This window comes from Salmo salar, chromosome ssa15, assembly GCF_905237065.1.
Source record: "Salmo salar chromosome ssa15, Ssal_v3.1, whole genome shotgun sequence".
NCBI classification, from domain to species: Eukaryota; Metazoa; Chordata; class Actinopteri; order Salmoniformes; family Salmonidae; genus Salmo; species Salmo salar.
The window spans coordinates 71696220-71716332 of NC_059456.1; the positions used below are offsets into that span (position 1 = coordinate 71696220).

Sequence of the window (20113 nt, forward strand, 5' to 3'; positions counted from 1 at the left end):
CACCCTCGTTTGGTTTCCATGTGTCATATATTTTTCAATTGTGCTGTGATGTTTTAAATATTTTTTTTACCTTTCTAATCGTAATGTATCCACAGGTTGTGAGCTAAAGATGAAAACCTATCCTACGAGTATTATCATACTATTTATTGACTGACTATGGCTTTCCAAATCGCCCAACACTGTTTTTGTGTAAGGTTAATTTTAAGTGCATGTTGTGATTTTTTTAACCATTCCTGTACCTGTGACCAGAAACAAGTTACACAGGGGCAATACCAGAATAAATGATCTATTGATTCTGACTCTTCGCAGCAAAATCTACAGAGCTGAGATTGTTGTATGCCCCATATATATAGCATTCTGTTGGTGGCAAGAATTGTATATAATAATTTAAAATGAAAAACTCTAAGTGTTGAATCAAGTGTTGTGTTTTGTACCAGTTCATAAACCATGTGCCATGGAATTGGTACATCGAAAATCTCTTCCCATTTATTTTGCAACCTGTATGGCGCAGTGGTCAAACAGGCACATTTTTTTCTGTTTATGCCAATTCCTTTCAGGCTAATTTGTATCTTTAATATTTGGCAGGTAAACAAGTTCCCTACCTTCTCCCTTTTCTACTTGCCTCCTGCATTTTTGTGGTAACACTGCAATCAGTTGGTTGTAAATTTGGATTGAGCAGATATTCCCATATAATTCCTCAGTTTCTATTCATAATATCATTCATATATATATATATAATACAATTTTTAGATTTTTTTTCCATAAAGATTGTTTTTTAAATTAATCAGTATATTTGAGTTTAACCATAACCATTTGTTGTAATATTTGCTCTATCTTTTCTGGAGGATAAAACTGAAATTGTAACCAGGTTTGTATGGCTTGTTTAAGAAAGGGTGATACTTTAAACAAAATGTCATTTTCAATTAGTCGAAAATGAGAAGTTGTAATCTGTATTAAAGCAAAAAGGCAATTTTTGAACAAAGGATGAGCCTTTCTTAAAAATCTACAGGAGTACCATTTTGGGTTTAAGTATAACATGTATGACTGAAGCTTTTAGTGAGAGGTTTAAAGCTTCAATATTTAATAATTTTGGCCCCCTCCTATTCATTACATAAATAGGCACGTTTAATTTTGTCTGGCTTAGCAATCCAAATTAAATTAAATATTGTTTGCTCATATAATTTAAAAAAGAGTCATCTGGAGTAGGCAGTGCCATTAGTAAGTACTGTAAGTAAACTGTGAATGGACCAAATAGTTAATCATTGTGATTTTTCCATAAATAGACAAGTATGTACCTCTCCATGGTTGCAGAATCTTATCTATTTTTGCAAGATCTTCAATGAGACTGTGCAGGGATCCAGATTGTGGACTTAAGAAAAAACTTGAGTCATCGGCATGCATTAACATTTTTGTTTTCATCCCCTGGATTTCTAACCCCTTGAGGTCCTTGTTGGATCGAATTTTAATAGCCAGCATTTCAATGGCCATAATAAATAAATATGGAGACAATGGACAGCCTTGTTTTACTCCTCTTAATAGCTCAATACTTTCTGAGAAGTAACCATTATTTACTATTTTACACCTGGGGTTGCTGTCCATAACTTTAACCCATTGTATAAGAGATTCCCGGAAATTAAAGCAATCCAGGCATTTACATATACATTCTAGTCGTACTTTATCAAATACCTTTTCAAAATCTCCTATGTAAACCAGGCCTGGTATCTTTGATGTTTCATAATGTTAAATTGTTTCAAGTAATTGTCGTATCTCCAATATATTGTTCATGTAAAAAACCTGTCTGATCAGGATGAACAATATCTGGTAAAACCTTTTTTATTCTATGTGCTATGCATTTGGCCAAGATTTTCATATCACACCATTGAAGTGTAAGAGGCCTCCAGTTTTATAAATGGACTGAATCTTTATACTTACCACCTGTTTAAGTAGTAATGAAATCAGACCTTCTTGTTGAGTACCTGAAAGTCTACCATTTTTATAGGAGTAATTAAAACATGCTAATAATGGATCTCTGAGTACATCAAAAAATATATACCTCTAGTGGTATACCATCAAGCCCTGGTGTTTTTGCAGATTAATTTATATTTTAAATATTTTATTGCCTCAAAAAGTTCCTCTTCTGTAAGTTGGTCTTCACACAGGTCTTTCTGTGAATTTGTTAATTTGACTTTATTATTGTTAGGAAAGAAATCCTTACAGTTAACATCATTCAGTGGAAATGGAGGCGACTGAAAAGAAAACATATGCTGAAAATATTTTCCTTCCTCTTTCAAAATATAATTTGGTGAATCATGGATGACTCCATTATTTGTAACGACTTTCTGTAAATTATTTTTGGTAGCATTTCTATGTTGAAGATTCCAGAAAAATGTTCTGCATTTTTCACCATTTTCCATCTAATTTGCTTTATTTTTGTAATACATCATTCTTAAAGAAGTACCTCCATTTCTTTTTGTTTTTCCTCTAACTTATTTTGTGCCTCTATAGTACAGTTACCATTACCATCTACCTGCTGTTACTTCCTCTATTTCCTTTATTAGTCTAATCTCTTTTGACCTAAACTGCTTTTGTTTTAACGATAAGTATTGTATTGAATGGCCTCTAAAAGTACATTTAAAATTGCCCCATACAATAAGGGGATGTGCTGTACGTATGTTGTAAAAAAAAAAGTCAATTTTGAGTTATTTTGTCTTAGTTAAGAACAAATTGTCATCCAATTGGCTTTGATTAAATTTCCAATATCCCCGTCCACGTGGAAATTCGGTAAGAGTTATATGGAGGCCAATTAGATGGTGGTCCGATTGCATTCGGTCACCGATTAATACTTGTTTTTACTTTTGATGCCAGCAAAGAAGAGACTAGGAAGTAATCAAGACAGCTACCTTGATTAAGCCTCCTCCATGTATATCTCAGTAGGTCAGGGGTATTCAGCCTCCATATATCCACTAGTTCTAATGTATCCATGACCTTTGTGATCTCCTTAAAACCTCATCAGGATCGGACCCTTTTTTTCAATTTTTCGCCTAAAATGACATACCCAAATCTAACTGCCTGTAACTCAGGCCCTAAAGCAATGATATGCATATTCTTGGTACCATTTGAAAGGAAACACTTTCAAGTTTGTGGAAATGTGAAAGGAATGTAGGAGAATAACACAATAGATATGGTATGCATAGGCCATCATAGGTCTGTGGAGATCTTCACAATTGCTGTAATAATCTGCGCAGAATCTCGAACAGCGTTGATAACACACTGGAAATTCAGCTAACTTCTGGCTGTCTTTTTGAGTAGGTGAATATAGGTTGTAATATCATTGATCAACGTCTAAACCAAATATTAGCCAATTATCCACGTTTAAATGACGTAGTGTGTCCAGTGGGCAGCCTCCATGGTCAGGCTCTTCACCTTCCATCGTTTAGGAGGCATTGTCTCCCGATGACTATCAATCGTCCACAACGATCGATGAAGCCCATTTAACATGAGCTATTGACTCACAGACCCTCAACAGACAGAGGCTGAAAAAATACAAAGAAATTAGATGGAGGTGAAAAAAGAACAAAAGGGCGGGTATGAAAACGCTGCTTTTCAGTAGGCCTAATGAGATTTGGAGAGAGAAAGAAAAAAGGAGGTAGGTGGAAAGAGAAAGAGAGAACACAGAGGAGGAATCGATCGATGCAAGCAGATAATCTAGGGCTCTGTCCCAATGTGTAAATTGGTGACATTGCAGGGGTGGGCACACCAGGGAAGAGATCAATTGACTGCTTTTTTTTGCTCTGTAATCCTTAACTATCTATAAGTAATTAACCTTCAGAGGAGAAAGAGGGAATAAAATTAGAAGGAAAGAGAGGAGCCGCTGTAGAGCAAACGCAATGAGTAGGCAGCGCTGATGCACTAGGTGCTGGAACTCTTTGGCTGACTAAAACTTGAGAACTGCAATTGTGGCAATTTAAATGGTTTATAATTTATTTACAGAGCCTTCAGAAAGTATTCACGCTCCTTGACTTATTCCATATTTTGTTGTGTTACCGCCTGAATTCAAAATGGATTACATTTATACTTTTTCCCCATAACGACAGCGAAAACATGTTTATAGAAATGTATTAAAAATGAAACACAGAAATATCTCACTTACATAAGGATTCACACCCCTGAGTGAATATTTTGTAGAAGCACATTTAGCAGTGATTACAGCTGTCAGTCTTTATAAGAGCTTTCCACACCTGGATTGTGCAACAGTTGCCCATTATTCTTTTAAAATTATTCAAGCTTTGTCATATAGATTTTTTGATCATTGCTAGACAACCATTTTCAGGTCTTGGAATAGATTTTCAAGTGGATCTAAGTCAAAACTAACATCACTGTCTTCTTGGTAAGCAACTCCAGTGTAGATTTGGCCGTGTGTTTTAGGTTATTGTCCTGCTGAAAGGTGAATTCATCTCCCAGTATCTGGGAGTCTCCCAGTGTTAAGCAAATGTTTACTCCTGAACTTATTTAGCCTTGCCATAACAAAGGGGTTGAATACTTATTGACTAGACATTCCAGATTTTCATTTTTATTTAATTGGTAAAAATGTCCAAAAACATAATTCCACTTTGACATTATGGGGTATGTGTAGGACAATGACAAAAAAAATCTTGATTTAATCCATTTTAAATTCAGGCTGTTACACAACAAAATGTGGAAAAAGTCGAGGGGTGTGAATACTGTCTGAAGGCACTGTACAGTCTTAGTCTAAGTACTTCCATATCATCTGTTCCATATTTGTTTTTCTATGACCTCTTCTTGGAAGTAGTTTACGGGTGGGCGGGTAGGCATCTCCTTTGAATAAAGGCACTTTCCGATTATTTTAAATAGATATCAAGGTGACTGCTGAAGAATGCAGTATCTATCACCTCCCTTTAACCATTAATATCAGCCATGACCTGTATACAGACCCAGATCTCTGGTGACAAACATACATAGCGCAAAATTTGCTTATGGGTTCCATGATCACTAGACTTCTATCATCAGTGAAGGACAACAGTTCAAATGATCAAGCAACTACAGTATGGGCCAAGAAGTTTCTTTTCAGGGTTACTAGTATACCTTTTAGTATTAGAATCCCTTCTCACTAGTCCCGTGTGGCTCAGTTGGTAGAGCATGGTGTTTGCAACGCCAGGGTTGTGGGTTCGATTCCCACGGGGGACCAGTACGGAAAAAATTTATGAAATGTATGCACTCACTACTGCAAGTCGCTCTGGATAAGAGTGTCTGCTAAAATGACTAAAATGTAAATCTCTAAAACTGTTATGAGGCCAGTTTCTGCAGAGTTGCTCCTCACATGGACAGAGCTGGAGTGCCCTGTGGGTAGGTTTGCTTTACTGCTTTCCAGAAGACACATGCATACTGTAGTTGAACATGATTTTGTTATGTTACAGCCTTATTCTAAAATGGACTAAATAGTTTTTTTCTACACACAATAGCCCATAACGACAAAGCAAAAACAGTTTTTTATACATTTTTGCTAATGTGTAAAAAATACAAAACTGAAATATCACATTTACATATGTATTCAGACCCTTTACTCAGTACTTTATTGAAGAACCTTTGGTAGCGATTACAGCCTTGAGTCTTCTTGGGTATGATGCTGCAAGCTTGGCACATCTGTATTTGGGGAGTTTCTCCCATTCTTCTCTGCAGATCCTCTCAAGCTCTGTCAGGTTGGATGGGGAGCGTCAATGCACAGCTATTTTCAGGTCTCTCCAGAGATGTTCGATCGGGTTCAAGACCGGGCTCTGGCTGGGCAACTCAAGGACATTCAGAGACTTGTCCCGAAGCCACTCCAGCCTTGTCTTGGTTGTGTGCTTATGGTCGTTGTCCTGTTGCAAGGTGAACCTTAGCCCCAGTCTGAGTTCCTGAGCACTCTGGAGCAGGTTTTCATCAAGGATCTCGCTGTACTTTGCTCCGTTCATCATTCTCTCGATCCTGACTAGTCTCTCAGTCCCTGCCGCTGAAAAACATGATGCTGCCACCACCATGCTTCACCGTAGGGATGGTGCCAGGTTTCCTCCAGATGTGACGCTTAGCATTCAGGCCAAAGAGTTCAACTTTGGTTTCATCAAACCTGAGAATCTTGTTTCTCATGGTCTGAGAGTCCTTTAGGTGCATTTTGGCAAACTCAAAAGGGGTCTGTCATGTGCCTTTTACTGAGGACTGGCTACCGTCTGGCCACTCTACCAGAAAGGCTTGATTGGTGGAGTGCTGCAGAGATGGTTGTCCTTCTAGAATGTTCTCCCATCTCCACAGTAGATCTCTGGAGCTATGTCAGAGTGATCATCGGGTTATTGGTCATCTCCTTGGCCCAGGCCTTCTCCCCCGATTGCTCAGTTTGGCCGGGCGATCAGCTCTAGGAAGAGCCTTGGTGGTTCCAAACTTCTTCCATTTAAGAATGATGGCGGCCACTGTGTTCTTGGGGACCTTCAATGCTGCAGACATTTCTTGGTACCCTTGCCCAGATCTGTGCCTCGACACAATCCCGTCTCGGTGCTCTACGGACAATTCCTTCGGCCTCATGGCCTGGTTTTTGCTCTGACATGCAGTGTCAACTATGGGACCTTATATAGACATGTGTGTGCCTTTCCAAATCAGTTGAATTTACCACAGGTGGACTCCAATCAAGTTGTAGAAACATCTCAAGGATGATCAATGGAAACAGGATGCACCTGAGCTCAATTTACATAGCAAAAGGTCAGAATACTTATGTAAATGAGGTATTTCTGTTAATAAATTGGCAAAAATGTATAAAAATCTGTTTTCACTTTGTCATTATGGTGTATTGTGTATAGATTGATGATAAAATGTTTTTATTTAATCCATTTTAGAATAACGCTGTAACCTAACAAAATGTGGAAAAAAGGAGGGGGTCTGACTACTTTCCAAATGCACTGTATCTGGTGGTATGCTACTTTTGTGCCATTAATATCATGCAAAACTTCTGAAGTAGAGATCAACATTCTTCAGTAATGCAAACAAAAATAATGATATTGAAAGCAAAACCTGAACACTATATTATTGAGAGCAAAAATTATAATATTGAGTGAAAAAGATTTTGCAAGGAAATACATTTGAAATGTAAGAAGGGGGGCACACTTCCCTCAATATCAAATCCCAATGCTCCAGGGCAGTGACAATACCCTTTGTAGGGAGACATTTTTGGGATGGGACGTTAAACGGATGTCCTGAATCTTGGCATTTGAAAGACCAGGGGTGTTAACCCCAGTGTCCTGGCTAAATTACCAAACCCAGCCCCATTCCATTCATGGCCATCTAATCATCTACCTCACTCATAATTGTGTTTGCTGTGCATTACCCAAGCGAGTTCCACACATTGGTGGTGGATGAGGTGAGTTTCCCCCTTACTAAACTCAGCAAAAAAAAACAACAAACGTCCCTTTTTCAGGACCCTGTCTTTCAAAGATAATTCATAAAAATCCAAATAACTTCACAGATCTTCATTGTAAAGGGATAAAACACTGTTTCCCATGCTTGTTCAATGAACCATAAACAATGAATGAACATGCAGCTGTGGAACGGTCGTTAAGACACTAACAGCTTACAGACGGTAGGCAATTAAGGTCACAGATATGAAAATGTAGGACACTAAAGAGGCCTTTCTACCGACTCTGAAAAACACCAAAAGAAAGATGCCCAGTGTCCCTGCTCATCTGCGTGAACGCGCCTTAGGCATGCTGCAAGGAGGCATGCGGACTTCAGATGTGGCCAGGGCAATAAATTGCAATGTCCGTACTGTGAGATGCCTAAGACAGCGCTACAGGGAGACAGGACGGACAGCTGATCGTCCTTGCAGTGGCAGACCACGTGTAACAACACCTGCACAGGATCGGTACATCCGAACATCACACCTGCGGGACAGGTACAGGATGGCAACAACAACTGTCTGAGTTTCAACAGGAACGCACAATCCCTCCATTCGTGCTCAGACAGTCCGCAATAGGCTGAGAGAGGCTGGACTGAGGGCTTGTAGGCCTGTTGTAAGGCAACAACGTCGCCTATGGGTACAAACCCACCGTCGCTGGACCAGACAGGACTGGCAAAAAGTGCTCTTCGCTGACGAGTCGCGGTTTTGTCTCACCAGGGGTGATGGTTGGATTTGCGTTTATTGTTGAAGGAATGAGAGTTACACCGAGGCCATTACTCTGGAGGGATCGATTTGGAGGTGGATGGTGCGTCATGGTCTGGGGCGGTGTGTCACAGCATCATCGGACTGAGCTTGTTGTCATTGCAGGCAATCTCAATGCTGTGCGTTACAAGGAAAGACATCCTCCTCCCTCATGTGGTACCCTTCCTGCAGGCTCATCCTGACATGACCCTCCAGTATGACAATGCCACCAGCCATACTGCTCGTTCTGTGCGTGATTTCCTGCAAGACAGGAATGTCAGTATTCTGCCATGGCCAGCAAAGAGCCCGGATCTCAATACCATTGAGCACGTCTGGGACCTGTTGGATCGGAGGGTGAGGGTTAGGGCCATTCCCCCAAAAATGTCTGGGAACTTGCAGATGCCTTGGTGGAAGAGTGGGGTAACATCTCACTGGCAATTTTTTTATATTTAATATATATATTTCACCTTTATTTAACCAGGTAGGCCAGTTGAGAACAAGTTCTCCTTTACAACTGCGACCTGGCCAAGATAAAGCAAAGCAGTGCAACACAAACAACACAGAGTTACACATGGGATAAACAAACGTACAGTCAATAACAAATCTGGTGCAGTCCATGAGATGCACTGCAGTACTTAATGCAGCTGGTGGCCACAGCAGATACTGACTGTTACTTATGATTTTGACCCCCCCTTTGTTCAGGGACACATTACTCCATTTCTGTTAGTCACATGTCTGTGGAACTTGTTCAGTTTATGTCTCAGTTGTTGAATCTTATGTTCATACAAATATTTACACATGTTAAGATTTCTGAAAATAAACGCAGTTGACAGTGAGAGGACATTTCTTTTTTTGCTAAGTTTATTTAAAACAGTTCAGTATGTAGAAAGGCGCTATATAAATCCTATCAATCAATCCATTCTGTGTAGGCAGGGTTTAGAGGGCGGTGTAGATGATGCATCCCCAGTGGTCAACCAGTTTAGGAGTGATAGTTCTACTTCATGTTATAAGTCCCATGGGATTTTTTTATGACCACTGAGAAAGACGAGAGTAAAGGGTGCCCCCTACTGATCCTCTAATACACTTCCAGCTACATCTGGTCTCCCATCCAGGGACCGACCCTGCTTAGCTTCAGAGGGAAACCAGTAGTGGGATGCAGGGTGCTGCTGGAATGAATGTGCCAAAACTTACAACTGCCCCCAAAACAATTTAATGCAAAGAAGATGTTTAATCACAATCACGTTTACATTGAAAATGTTTCAGTGAAATCTATAATTTTTAATTAACTAATTTGTTTGCATATTTAAAAATGTTTTTCTTGCAATTATGATTTCTTTGCTCAATATTTTGGGTTTATATTTTGCTTGCAATATATTTTTTTTGTTCTCGACTTCAGAAGTTTTGCTTGATATTTATAGCGGAAAAGTAACTCCATACGCTGGCGGATGAAAACAACATTTTATACAATTTTTACAGAAACTTCCTGCAATGTAATATGAACATTTCATGACTTTAGGACCAAGAAAATGTATTTAAAATAGCTTCTGAAGTTTCATAATTGTATGCACGTTAATAGGAAAATATGGTGATGACATGCAAAGGCAATGAACATTTAAGCATACAAACATGATCAGCATTATCATAAATATTTGGACAATGGCAAAGAGCACAAGACAAGTATCAATCGATCTTTATTTATTGGCATAGAATTATGCATGCAACCATCTTAAATCAAATACTCCCATTCATATTCTATCATGGGACACCCTTCAATAATGTTTAAATTAGCAAAAGGCATACAGTATGTTACTCAAATAGTCACATTAACACACAATAATACAATGGACTAGTGGTCTATGAAGGACTATGAAGCAGATGCAACAAGTTAAAAAAAAGTTTAACTTGTTACAAAATATGGCCACAGTAGAAAGCATTAGCATGACGACAATGACATAATTAAACACTGGGCAGCACTTCCTCTTACAGCCAGTGCCTTGAGCAATAAGCACTAGCAAATAACCAGGGCCTCGTTTCCCAAAGCCATCGTCAGAACCTTCGTACACTGTATCTTTAGTAGCCGTGCTGTTTCCCCAAAACATTGTCACTAAAGTTACACTTGAAAACGCTTGTTATTTACTGACTACCTCAGACCACTGGTAGAACAGCTAAGTGTGTTGTTAGATGCTTCTTTGCCATTCCACGTCAGTTTATACACAGATCTCCGCTGTAGTCAACTTCAGAACAAAGTTGACTACAAATACAAAGTTGCCAATGTCTTTGTAATTGTTACAAACAAGCGAAGAATAAAACATTGCTTCAAATGAAAACTGAGATGACGGCAAAATATAGAAATAGGTTATAGGCTACATTGAAATAAATGTTATGTTCAATCAATTTAATTAATTATATTTAGCTAATTCTAGGCTACTGTCTATAATTTTTGCTACAATATATTTAAAAAATGTGTAACAACGTGCTCATGTGCCAAATCTTGATATTGTAGGTTATTATAGAGTAAGCATTTAGAATTAGCCGCCTCAATATTATGCAGCCATAGGTGGTAATATCTAGCAGCTGATCTGTCATCAGTATTGTGTAATAATTTTAATGCTAAGGTAAGACCTGAATGGAGAAAGCTGATTTGAGAGCAGAGATGCTTTTCTTTCGATCCTATCAGTATCGACACATGGTCTAACGACACACTTAGTGAACGTTCTCTCTACATGCTTGTTTGGGAAATACTTTAAAATGTGGCTCATAAATAACGAGGCATCTGACACGATCATTGTAATGCTTAAGTTACATCGCAACTGGGAAACGAGGCCCAGGTTGTTACCTTGTACAGTACATAATTGTAGCTGTTACCTTTACATGGTATTACATCCTGGGATTAAATGTTTAATGAGTCATTCATTAAAACTAAGGATTTGGCGCTAATTTCATTATCGGAGGCTTCTTCTTTACTATTTTCTGTTTTAAATCAGCGCTCCTCGAGTCCCCCGATTTCTCCTTCTTTGAAAATACACAAATGAGGGAACCAAATTGGAAGTAATTAGCTAAGCTACCAAGTAAGTTCATGGTTACTTGATGAAAACAGGCTGTGTAACTCTTCAAGTGTAGCTCTTCTACCAAAATGGACACCTGGGGGATGAAAAACAATACAAGTTCAGTGACCATTGTTAAAAATTTTCCCAACATAAGCCACAAATGTTTTCCCAACCAAGACACTTTTTTGTAGTTTGGGTACCTGTCTGATCCTGCTTTAGGCAACTTATAGTTGTCTTGTCAAACAGCATGGCAGTGCCATAGCATTGTTGAATGCAGAAACAGTCCGGCACCCAGGCTAGGCTAATTGATGCGAACTAACAGTTACTGATGATGGTAACGAGCCAATGTAGCACAGGCTAGGCTAACTAATGCTAACTAATAGTATTAGGCTAACTGACGCTAATTAACAGCGCTAGTCTAAATGATGCTAACTAACAGTACTTTGCTAGCAGATGCTCACCGAGAGTACTAGGCTAACTGATGCCAACATACAGTATTAGTCTGATGCTAACTAACAGTAGGCTAACCGATGCTAACTAACAACAAACAGATCATACTGACCATCCAATATAACACTGGCACAGGTTCTCGTGCGATGTCGCCTGCTTGATGAGGAGCTCCACTTGGGTTGGCACATCCAGAGTCTCATCGTGTGAGAAATCCCGCCCTGATGGGGAAAAGCAACACATATTAGTCAATGAATGCTAGTATTCTAGCATATCCTAGCATTTTTAGTTACATGTGTAGGGAAAGACTTTACCAGTCAGCTTGTCTCGTACTCTGTTGATAATCTGGATAGCCTTTTTATTCAGGGCCTCAGGCTGGACCGTGCCATCTCCAACTGATGGGAGAGGAACACATAGTGATGACTGATACACTAACATGTGTACCAGCAGGCATTTGAGGAAATATTTGGGCCAACAACAAACAAAGATAGTACTTCCACATACCAATATCCTCCACAATCCTTTGTTGAGGAAAGAAAAACCCATAGAAGCTACATGCCACTCAGCAACTATTCATAGCTGTGTTTTAAACACAGGAAGCGCCGAGAGCGTCATGTTGACAAAACACATTTACATTTTTAGTCATGTCCCCTACCCCCGTCCTTTACTTATCCTAAATACGTATATTTAACACACGTATGTTGTTCAAATTTAGATATCACAAAGAGAATTTGCCCCTCATTCACCGCCAGTCAGCCTGCGCAGCTGATGGCCGGTCGAAATTACACCTAAACTATATCGAAACTAATTTCACACATTAGCCAAAAGACAAGATTAAATTGACAATAGTCTGATGGGTGAAAATATTATCAATTGTCAAATTGTATATGAAGAGATGGGCAGATTGGAATTGACACAGAGGCAGGAAAACAGAGCTCCAAAAATACAGACAGAGCAAAAGCAAAAAAAATGTAAGAGGTGAGCTCTATTTCAAAATACCACTTTTTCTAAGAATGACCATTGTTTTACGCGCTCCACACGTGAGCATGCGGCAGCATATAGCCCTGGCTACAAAGCAAAGACTAGTAACATAAAACAACTTAAAATATGCTATTCTGTTATTTGAAATACATTTTCTTATTTCCATAATGCTTCTTAAGACCCGCCAAAACAAAATTAAAATAGATTTCTTTGTGATGGAAAAAAAAAAATCTGTTTTTATTTTTATTTTACATACAGCTTACAGTAAAATAAAGTATTGACAATGCTATTATGTTCTTCATATTCTAATGTTACCTAAGACCTTCATAAACATAACCAAATGATCATTTTTCCAATAGCATATATGAAATGTATTTATTAGACTGTTAGAATGTTGAAGTCCAAAAGACAAGTCATTGGCTCGAAGTGTGGTCCCTCGAGGCCCAGCATTTCTAACGTTAACAAACATAGCCACCGTAGAAACTACTAGGAATGTTAGCCTCATGCGTTTTTACAGTATTGGCTTGAGCCAAAGACTCACGGAAGGAATGAATGGATTCCGGCACGGTAGTTCCTGGTTTCTTGTGTGTGGTCTCACCAAGGTCGATCCCCTCCAGTGCTTCTGCATTGGACAACAGACGCAGCACAGAAAGATGCATTCAGTCTGGAAACATTCCAGATATTGTTAGTGACACAAAATGGACGTCTTGTTTCACACTCACCGACTGATTGTCCAGCAGTGTAGGAGTCAGTTCTGGTCCTGGATCGCTTGTTTCCCTTGGTGTTTGCTGTGGACCACAAAGAAAGAGAGAGGGCTAAATTGTTTGCCGGGTTGTTGTTTTCAGATGGTTTAAAGGTATTTAATTGTTTAAGATTCTTTCAAGATGCTTTGAGGCATTTCGGAGTGGTTTCCTTACTGTCCATCAGCCTCCAGTTGAGCAGTGGGTCGTAGACGAAGGCCTCCAGTACGGCCATGACACTGTCCCTGTGCTCCCTCAGCACCTCCATCACCGTGTGACATGTGATCCTGTAGTTCCCATCCAGACCTGTCACCTGACCAACACACACAGGGGAGGGACACAACAGATTGATTGACAGAACAGAAAGGGGAGTTTTATTGTCTGTTCTGATAGGTAATTGTAGCCTTGGTGCCAGCCGGAAATCTTTGCTCCGCTCCTCAAGTCTGCAGTGCAAACCCTCAATTGAGTTGCAGGATTAAGTGCCTTCTATGACAGAGGCAAACGTGAACTATTGACAAGAGTATGTCAAATAAAACCACTGGGAGTTATTCCTCCTACCTCCATGGCGTTCGTCAGCATTCTTGTCAGTCTGAAAGGAATCTTCTCCGGGAACTTCTCCCTGGTCATGGCAACCTGTAGTGGGAAAAACATTTATAAAACATTGACAACGTTCACAGATACACTACATGACCAAAAGTATGAGGACACCTGCTATGTGAACATCTCATTCCAAAATCATGGGCATTAATATGGAGTTGGTCCCTCCTTAGCTGCTATAACAGCCTCCAGTCTTCTGGGAAGGCTTTCCACTAGATGTTGGAACATTGCTGCAGGGACTTGCTTCCATGCAGCCACAAGATCATTAGTGAGGTCGGGAACTGATGTTGAGCGATTAGGCCTGGCTCGCAGTCGGCGTTCCAATTAATCTAAAAGGTGTTCGATGGGGTTGAGGTCAGGGCTCTGTGCAGGCCAGTCAAGTTCACACTGATCTCAACAAACCATTTCTGTATGGACCTCGCTTTGTGCACGGGGTCCTTGTCATGCTGAAACAGGAAAGGGCCTTCCCAGAACTGTTGCCACAAAGTTGGAATCACAGAATCATCTAGAATGTAATTGTATGCTGTAGCGTTAAGATTTCCCTTCACTGGAACTAAGGGGCCTGAACCATGAAAAACAGCTCCACACCATTATTCCTCCAACAAACTTTACAGTTGGCACTATGCATAGTGTTCTCCTGGCATCCGCCAAACCCAGATTAATCCGTCGGACTGCCAGATGGTGAAGTGTGATTCATCGCTCCAGAGAACGCGTTTCCAATGGCGGCAAGCTCTGCACCACTCCAGCCGAGGCTTGGCATTGCGCATGGTGATCTTAGGCTTGTGTGCGGCTGCTCGGCCATGGAAACTCATTTCATGAATTACCTAATGAACAGTTCTTGTGCTGACGTTTCCAGAGGCAGTTTGGAACTCGGTAGTGAGTGTTGCAACCGAGGATAGACGATTTTTTACGGGCAACGGCGGTCCAATTCTGTAAGCTTGTGTGGCCTACCACTTTGCATCTGACCCATTGTTGCTCCTAGATTTTTCAACTTCACAATAACAGCACTTACAGTTGACCAGGGCAGCTCTAGGAGGACAGAAATTTTATGAACTGACTTGTTGGAAAGGTGGCATCCCATGACGGTGCCATATTGAAAGTCACTGAGCTCTTCAGTAAGGCCATTCTACTGCCAATGTTTGTCTATGGAGATTGCATGGCTGTGTGCTCGATTTTATACACCTGTCAGCAACAGGTGTGGCTGAAATAGCCGAATCCACTCATTTGAAGGGGTGTCCACATACTTTTGTATAAATAGTGTCCATTCAGTCAGGTTCCGATTTTGGAGGCCCCTGCTCACCTCAAAGCAATCCCCAAAATCAATGTGGAGGATCTTGCCACTTAGTCTGTCCAACATCAAGTTGGATGGATGCCTGTAGAGGAAATGGAGAGAAACTGAGTGAGGGTAGCCTACACACTGGACCCCATATTTATTTTCATGCTAAATGTTTCGGCCCCATGCACGAAAATAACTATTTGATACTTTGTATGTTGTGTATATTAACTGTTCAATAAATGTGCTTCAATACACCTGCAAAGCAAGATGATTTCACTTTTTAAACATCTGCTACCACTGCTGAACCTTTATTGGTGGAGAGCCTCACCTGTCTCCCAGGCCCAGGATGTAGCCCACCATTGACATCACAGCCAGGGAGCGTGTGTAATTGGTCCTCCTGTCAAACCAAACCTGAGAAGAAGCCCAGGAGTAAACATAAGACTACTTTACGTCCCTGCAACAGAAGGCAGAACTAAGATATTTCAGGTATTTCTGAACCACATTCTTCAAAAAACCATGAGGAAATTGAAATGATCGCTAAATTGTTACAGATACCACCTTTAATCAGTCTTCAGTAGCCTTATGTACAGTGGTCAGTTGTTAGCTATAACACCTAATGACGTGCTATGTCAGACTGCTATGAAGGGTGGTAAACAGGGGTATGTCAGTCTTATGACAACTGTCTGTAGGGTTGAAACAGGGTTTTACCTCAGAGCTGGGGCTCTTCAGCCACAGCAGCTTGGCCAGGTCGTCTCCAGCCGTGTTGTTGACGGCGTGCTCAAACACCTCCACCTTCTCCATCAGGGTCAGGTGATCATAGTCTGGAGCCATCTAACAAACATACACACCACAGCATCACCACAACATCAACCTTTGGTAGAAAAACAGAACCTTATTGTCAATTTGTTTAACCGTTTTTCAATTCACGGATAAATCATTTATCGTCTTTTTTTTTATACTTGAGACTTGACATTTAAGAGTAGTGGACAAGTAACAACATTCATATTATATTGGGTATAAAAGTGTACATTCCCTTTAACTTCATGGCTAATCAACAGATGGTTAGTAATAGCAAGTGCTCTGTTCGGTGTACACCATGTCTAAGAAGCCCCATTCTGAACAGGGTGTGTGTGAACTGTTAATGTGATAGTTACTGGTTCTTACCCTGAGCATAATGCGGTGCTCAATGTTGAGCAGGATCTTCTTCTTCTCCCGGTAGTCTCTGATGAGGGCGTGAAGGGTGTCACAGTGAGGCACCCAGCCAATTAGACCAGAGTTGGTGGACAGGGGAATCACCGCGTAGCGCTGGATGCTGAGAGGGGGACACGCCACACAAAAATGGTAACCGGGAAATTAGATTTTTTTACAGAAGCACAGCAGACACCGAAAATCACACACACACCCACAGCCCGATGGCAGTAATCCAGCCATTAATCTTGAAATGTGTGTGTACCGTCTACCTGAGGTTTTTACGTAGAGAGGCTGGGTCATTGGCCAGCAGTGTGTTGACCAGGCCAAAGAGTTGCATGACCCTCTCGTCCTGCCGCAGGTCCTCATGGCCCTTCAGGAGGAACATGAACTCATGGCCATTGCTGCCTGCAGGGGGCACCACAACACAGGTCAACTCTCAGACCGTGGCTTTCATTCAACTGGCGTCTGAGAGTAGGAGTGCTGATCTAGGATCAGTTTTGCTTTTTAGATGGTAATGAATTAGATTGCATGGATAGGGGGGGAAAGATTGTAGAACAGCACTCCTGCGCTGAGATGCTGGTTGATACATATAGCCCCTGAACTCCTATGCCTGCGAATTAGTGTAAAATTCTGTTGATCACTTTACAATGGCAGTGGGATGAAAAATTCTGTTGCGGGATAATCCTTTGTATCACATTGATAAATGCAGAGGACAATAATGGCATTATACACAGGTAGATGGCATGACACATACCACATATTGATTATACTTCTGATTCTGTAAATTACGCCAAAAGACAGCATGTTTGCATTTCTCATTGATCTATAGATGACCTGTCTTGTGTCATCTTTAGGGCGGTCAGAGTTAATCAGTTAATCGCTTTCAGTAATTTAAGTTACTTTTTATTGCGATTAATCGCATTGTCTGAAAGTGTTCAAAATCACTGAAAACATCCCAAATACATCATCTCTACAGCTGAAAACAATGGACTGTGAAAACAAGTTACAATTGAGGATAAAGAAAGTGTGCTTTCCCAATTTACCCAATTTTGCTAACCGTTACTTTAGACAAAATCAAGACGTCAATATTCTTGTACAATTTTTTTAATGAAAATCTTAAAATTACACCTTAATTTGAGCAAATTCAAAATGTGAGAATAATCACAGCAAATCCTGTGATTAACTCAATTAAATGTTATTGTTTAATAGCCCTAGTCACTCATCTTTAAACAAATGGGATTTAAAAAAAATCTAATACCCCTACTACTATGATGGTCATGTGTAGTTAGCCAATACTCCCAATGGAGTAGGACAATGGGCCTGTAGTCCACTGTCCCCACTAATCCTATTCCCTCTTGATTCATTTCCATCAATGGTAAATGGTGGGTGTAATCATAGAAATAAGAATGAATAGAATGGTCTTGGAAGCTCAAACCCTGGCAATTGACTGCCAAACTCATGTGTACCATCGCAATGGCTGCCTGGTATTGTGACGCAATAAATTCCTTTGTATTTTTGAATGTTCCATCAACTGATGCTGGATTGCCATGGTAATGTAGAACATTCATTAAAATGATGCTAACCGATGTGGCTCATGACAATTACATTTACATTACATTTAAGTCATTTAGCAGACGCTCTTATCCAGAGCGACTTACAAATTGGTGCATTCACCTTATGATATCCAGTGGAACAACCACTTTACAATAGTGCATCTAAATCTTTTAAGGGGGGGGGGTTAGAAGGATTACTTTATCCTATCTTAGGTATTCCTTAAAGAGGTGGGGTTTCAGGTGTCTCCGGAAGGTGGTGATTGACTCCGCTGTCCTGGCGTCGTGAGGGAGCTTGTTCCACCATTGGGGTGCCAGAGCAGCGAACAGTTTTGACTGGGCTGAGCGGGAACTGTGCTTCCTCAGAGGTAGGGGGGCCAGCAGGCCAGAGGTGGATGAACGCAGTGCCCTTGTTTGGGTGTAGGGCCTGATCAGAGCCTGAAGGTATGGAGGTGCCGTTCCCTTCACAGCTCCGTAGGCAATCACCATGGTCTTGTAGCGGATGCGGATGGAATGGAATCCATTTTTTGTAATGCCAGTCAAGATGAACAAATCACAGCACAGATTAAGGGAACGGGAAAGGGGGATACCTAATTAGTTGTACAACTGAATGCATTCAACTGAAATGTGTCTTCCGCTTTTAACCTGTTAGGGCTAAGGGGCAGCATTGGCACGTCTGGATAAAAAAAATGTACCCGATTTAATCTGGTTACTAATCCTACCCAGTAACTAGAATATGCATATACTTATTATATATGGATAGAAAACACTCTAAAGTTTCTAATACTGTTTGAATGGTGTCTGTGAGTATAACAGAACTCATTTGGCAGGCAAAACCCTGAGACATTTTCTGACAGGAAGTGGATACCTGATGTGTTGTATTACCTTTAAACCTATCCCATTGAAAAACACAGGGGCTGAGGAATATTTTGGCACTTCCTATTGCTTCCACTAGATGTCACCAGCCTTTACAAAGTGTTTTGAGTCTTCTGGAGGGAGATCTGACCGAACAAGAGCCATGGAACGATGATGTCCCATTAGACACCTGGCGCGCGAGTTCATGTTGGGTACCCTCGTTCCAATACGTTATAAAAGAGTATGCATTCGTCCACCTTGAATATTATTCATGTTCTGGTTAAAAAAGGCCCTAATGATTTATGCTATACAACGCTTTGACATGTTTGAACGAACGTAAATATATTTTTTTCCCCTCGTTCATGACGAGAAGTCCGGCTGGCTTAGATCATGTGCTAACAAGACGGAGATTTTTGGACATAAATGATGAGCTTTTTTGAACAAAACTACATTCGTTATGGACCTGTGTTACCTGGAAGTGACATCTGATGAAGAGAATCAAAGGTAATGGATTATTTACATAGTATTTTTGATTTTAGATCTCCCCAACATGACGTCTAGTCTGTATCGCAACGCGTATTTTTCTGGGCGCAGTGCTCAGATTATTGCAAAGTGTGATTTCCCAGTAAGGTTATTTTTAAATCTGGCAAGTTGATTGCGTTCAAGAGATGTAAATCTATAATTCTTTAAATGACAATATAATATTTTACCAATGTTTTCAAATTTTAATTATTTAATTTGTGACGCTAACTTGACTGCCGGTTATTGGAGGGAAACGATTTCCTCAACATCAATGCCATAGTAAAACGCTGTTTTTGGATATAAATATGAACTTGATAGAACTAAAAATGCATGCATTGTCTAACATAATGTCCTAGGAGTGTCATCTGATGGAGATTGTAAAAGGTTAGTGCATCATTTTAGCTGGTTTTATGGTTTTGGTGACCCTGTCTTTGAATTGACAAAACATTACACACAACTCTTGTAAATGTACTGTCCTAACATACTCTAAATTTATGCTTTCGCCGTAAAACCTTTTTGAAATCGTAAAACGTGGTTAGATTAAGGAGATGTTTATCTTTCAAAGGGTGTAAAATAGTTGTATGTTTGAAAAATTTGAATTTTGACATTTATTTGGATTCAAATTTGCCGCTCTTGAAATGCACCTGCTGTTGATGGAGTGCACCACGGGTGGCACGCTAGCGTCCCACCTAGCCCATAGAGGTTAATTAAAGGGTACACTTCCTGTTTTT

The 20113-nt window shown here is 40.3% G+C and overlaps 1 protein-coding gene across 2 annotated transcripts in view; it reads right to left on the reverse strand.

Moving 5' to 3' along the window:
• Positions 1-9854: 9854 nt before the first annotated feature.
• The window catches only part of mtor (mechanistic target of rapamycin kinase), a 132874-nt gene continuing 122615 nt past the window's right edge, over positions 9855-20113 (reverse strand). For both annotated transcript variants that reach the window (XM_014146133.2, XM_014146132.2), the window contains exons 47-58: positions 16725-16860; positions 16429-16576; positions 15973-16095; positions 15593-15675; positions 15289-15361; positions 13950-14024; positions 13569-13704; positions 13374-13439; positions 13193-13273; positions 11985-12065; positions 11786-11891; positions 9855-11317 (exon numbers count right to left, since the gene is read on the reverse strand). In XM_014146133.2, coding sequence (XP_014001608.1) covers positions 11302-11317; positions 11786-11891; positions 11985-12065; positions 13193-13273; positions 13374-13439; positions 13569-13704; positions 13950-14024; positions 15289-15361; positions 15593-15675; positions 15973-16095; positions 16429-16576; positions 16725-16860 — 1124 coding nt within the window. In that variant the 3' untranslated portion in view covers positions 9855-11301. The remainder of the gene's footprint in view (positions 11318-11785; positions 11892-11984; positions 12066-13192; positions 13274-13373; positions 13440-13568; positions 13705-13949; positions 14025-15288; positions 15362-15592; positions 15676-15972; positions 16096-16428; positions 16577-16724; positions 16861-20113) is intronic.